The 4,092-nt window shown below is 32.9% G+C and overlaps 1 protein-coding gene across 1 annotated transcript; it reads right to left on the reverse strand.

Annotated features, from left to right (window-relative positions):
- Positions 1–1,739: 1,739 nt before the first annotated feature.
- Positions 1,740–2,192, reverse strand: LOC150110123 (uncharacterized). The gene has a single exon (XM_090415664.1). It carries the CDS (start codon positions 2,190–2,192, stop codon positions 1,740–1,742), a length of 453 nt encoding a protein of 150 aa, XP_090271790.1.
- Positions 2,193–4,092: the final 1,900 nt, after the last annotated feature.

Here is a 4,092-nt window from a genome sequence, read left to right on the forward strand (position 1 = left end):
CAGAGGAAAGAAGCAGTAATATATCTCTTCTAATTACCAAGTAAGTCACTGATAATAGAATCGTAAGTTAAATGGCTCCATTTAGTTAAGTTGAAAGAAGGGCACTTGCTTTTCTTTTCATATTTCTCTCTCTCTCTCTCTTATTTATTATCTTTTTTTAAAAAAATAGGTCCAATGATGTTCAAATTTATTTCTTCTATTTTATATTGGAATAAGGATTAACCAACCTATTCCGTAGGATTTTGGTTTCCAATGCCCACACGGTTAAATGCGGGTCTACGCGTGAGTGTAAAATCATCATCATCATTTAGATATTGAATATTTGAAGGATAATTCAGATTACCTGAAGTTTACATAGTACTAGGAACTTTATTCTAACTTGCGCCATCTGATGGCTCAGAGGATAGGATAAACTTTTCTGGTGAAAGAAAAAAAAACGTACCTTTATATTTTCTTTACTTTACATCCATATAATGACCAGAATTGCATACAAAATATATTTATACTTAGCAGTCATTATTAAAATATCCAAAGACCTCTATTTTTGCTGAAATGAAATACGTATCGCCTAAGTCGTAATACGTATCGTGATGGCAATTTTAATTTGCCGAATTTGCCAATCGGTGATGCTTTTTAAAAACGATCAACAAATTGTGGAATATACATATAACCATCAGGATGGGTATGTTTGTTATGATATTTTCATGTATGCGGCAGGTCTCTGGAAAAAAAAAAAAGCCATTCTTGAGTAATTGCATAATGTGATTCAATTCTAATAATGAACAAGTTCAATGAGCAAACGCAACTTTCTGAAACACCGCTGGTGAGCATCTAGAAGTATAGCGTTGGACTCAGCGGTCACACTCCTCTGGATGACCTCCGCTGAGTCAAAACAGCGTCCTTTGAATTTCGTTTTTAAATCCAGAAATGAAATAAAAAATGTTCGCCGTTCCAGATCCGGCGATTACGGTGGATGTTCGAGCATCGTGGTGGATTTTAAGGAGAGAAACTGTTTCACGTTTAATGTATAATGTGCAGGCGCATTGTAATGCAGCAACATCCAATTGTTTGTTCGGTGCTCTCTGCTCTCGCTCATGTTATGCGTTGATTCCAAACATTGCGCGATACGAAGATAGTCCTAACCATTTGTCTCTCCAGAACAAATTCCTTATGAATAACTCAATGAATGGCGAAAAAACAATCTGCATTCTTTTGACTCGACAATTCTGCAGTCGTACTCTTTACTGCCTTGGAGATGATGGCGATGGCCCATTCCATGGTTTACTTTTTTGTTTTCGGGGTTGTATTGGAATCACCACCATCCATCACCAGTTATGATCCTCTTTGAAATGATACGATCTTGGTCAGCCATTTCGAATTTATTATTATTTTTAATGAGAAACTAACACCGTCTCACTCAAGTAGGCCAGTAGGGTCTACACAAAAAACAAACGAATCTATAGCAGCATGTGCTCGTTGGTAAGGGCACACTTTGGCAATCAAAGTGATGTACTATTTTGAGCACACTGTACTTCATAATTACTGCGAAACTATTTCATATGTGATGAAGAATTACTTTAGTTCGTAAACTTCTTTCAAATATTCACCAAATTCACCCCAAAGCCAGAAAAGCATCCTAATAATTCTGTGAAAATTTCCTCAGGCATTGCATAAAATAGTCTATTGCAATTTATAGTTTTAAAGGATACAAATTAAGTGGAAATGTAATTAACTTCTTCTTAAGCTTCACGAACCTTTAAGGTTCTTAGCTGCAAGCACCGCAATTCTTCATTTTTTCCAATCCTTTGCCAACTCCTTCCAATTTCGCAGTTCAGCTCTTTCATGTCCATTTCGATGTTATCCGTCCATCTTCTGCGGGATCTTCCTCTAGGACGTCTTCCACTTAGGTGATGCAAAAAGGTTCTTCCCACTAACGTGTTATCCTCCATTCTTTTCTGGTAACCTAACCATCTGATGCGACTAGCTCTGATTTCGTTTATTATTAGTGGCCTCTTATAAAGATCATAGAGTTCTTTATTTGTTCGTCTTCTCCATTCATTTGTCACAGGATCTTTAATCGGATCAAATATTTTTCTTAAGATTTTGTTTTCGAAGCGTTGTAATTGATGTTCATCAGCTTTTGTTATATTCCATGTCTCTGCACCATGTAATACAACTGGCCTAATTAGCATTCTTTAGATATTTATTTAAAATTCATATAACAATTTCTAGATGAGAGGAGGTGCGGAAGTGAAAAACATGATTTATTACCTGCTTGGATTCTCATCTTTATTTCTGCTTGGATCTTATTATCTTTAGTTATTATAGAGACTAGATATTTAAACTGTATTGAGTTTTCAATATCATGCCAGCAAACTGAATAGTTGATGGCTTATTGAGATCATTATCTCTAGATACTTTTAAATATTCTGTTTTATTTTATTTAATATTAAGACCTATTTTTTCGAAGATGTTTTAAGGTTTATAAAAATTTCAATAGTTATATACTTTCCCCTATGATTATCAATATCGTCTGCATACCCCAGGCATGACGCAGAGCATGATACAATACTTTTCGTTGTTTCTCCAATTACTTTTTCCAAAGCTATGTTGAATAATATAGGTGATAACGCATCTCCTTATTTTAAACCTGTGGAATGTTGAATGGTTCTGACAATATGTTGTTAGCGAGGACTCAACATTGATTTTCTTTTACATACATTTTAACGAGTCTGATTAATTTTTCTGGTATTCCAAATTCCTTTAAGATTTTCCTTAGACTTTCTCGATGTATGCTATCGTATGCTTTTTAGAAGTTAATGATAACGATATTATGACTTTCTTTATTGTATTCCCAATTTTTCTCTAGAATTTGTTTCAAGGTAAAAAGATGATCAAATGGTTGAGCGACTTCTTCTGAATCCTGCCTGATTCTCCTAGAATCCCCCCTGCATAGGGATAATTCTTGTTTAGGATAATATTAGACAGAATTTTGTAGATTCTTTCCAGTGTCCTGGCAGTTTTTCATTTTTCCATATGAGTTTAATTACTGTAAACAGTTTGTTAGTTAACCTTTTCCTCCATATTTAATTTGCTCAGATGTGATTTTATCAAATGCTGCAGCTTGTTATTTTTAAGAGTTTTAATATTTGTTTGAGTTTCACTAAATGATAGCTCCTTGCCTTCTGGTTCACAAGTAGAATAAATTCTGGGTAGGAACGTTACTTTGTGATTCTGACAGTTTAGCAGCTGCTTGAAATATTCCCTCCATCTTTCAGCCATCTCTTTGTCATTTGCAATAATTGTATTAATTATTGCAGTTCTTGATTGATAGCCTGTCTTTAGTTTTTTTATACCTTAAAAAATTTCCTTGCATTTTTATGTGTTCTCTTTTTCATTTTATCAATTAATTCTTTTAAATAGCGTTTTTTTTTTTTTTTTTGCCTTGATAGTTATTGTTATCCTGTTGGTTCTGAAGCAATTTAAAATTGCCTTCTTTTTTCTTTTCTATTACTTCTTTTCATCTATTGTTAAACCATTTATTATAGTATGAAGTATTTTGGAATCCTAATACTTTTTCAGATGCTCTGTCATACAATTACTTAATTACATTCCATTGACAATATTTTCAGTTTCTTCAATGTTATTAAGCTTTACTTTTATTTCATTAGAGTAATTTAATCTTACGAGTTTATTGTTTTTCAGATTATCAGTATTGAGTTTAGGATTTTTTTATTGAAATAAATAAATCCTTATTTTATTTTCATTATTGATCCTACCAAATAATGATCTGAATCAGTCAACACCTCTGCAACTTCTCACAGTTTGAACGAAAGACTGTTTCTAAATCTTCTTTCTATTAAAATATGATCAATTTGGTTCTGCCGTTATTCCATCAGGTGATGCCCATGTTTGTTTATGGATAACTTTCCTCATAAATGTTGTACTACTTATTATCAGGTTCTTGGATATTACTAAATTTATTAATCTTATACAATTATCATACGAAGTTTCATGTAGGCTGTTATTTCTGATTGTTTGTCTATAGATTTCTTCTCTTCTTATTTTTGTATTAAAGTTTCCTGAAAGTAT

The sequence above is a fragment of the Typopeltis vanoorti genome, chromosome 1 (assembly GCF_054136105.1).
Source record: "Typopeltis vanoorti isolate ZY-2024b chromosome 1, IOZ_Tvanoo_1.0, whole genome shotgun sequence".
NCBI lineage: Eukaryota > Metazoa > Arthropoda > Arachnida > Uropygi > Thelyphonidae > Typopeltis > Typopeltis vanoorti.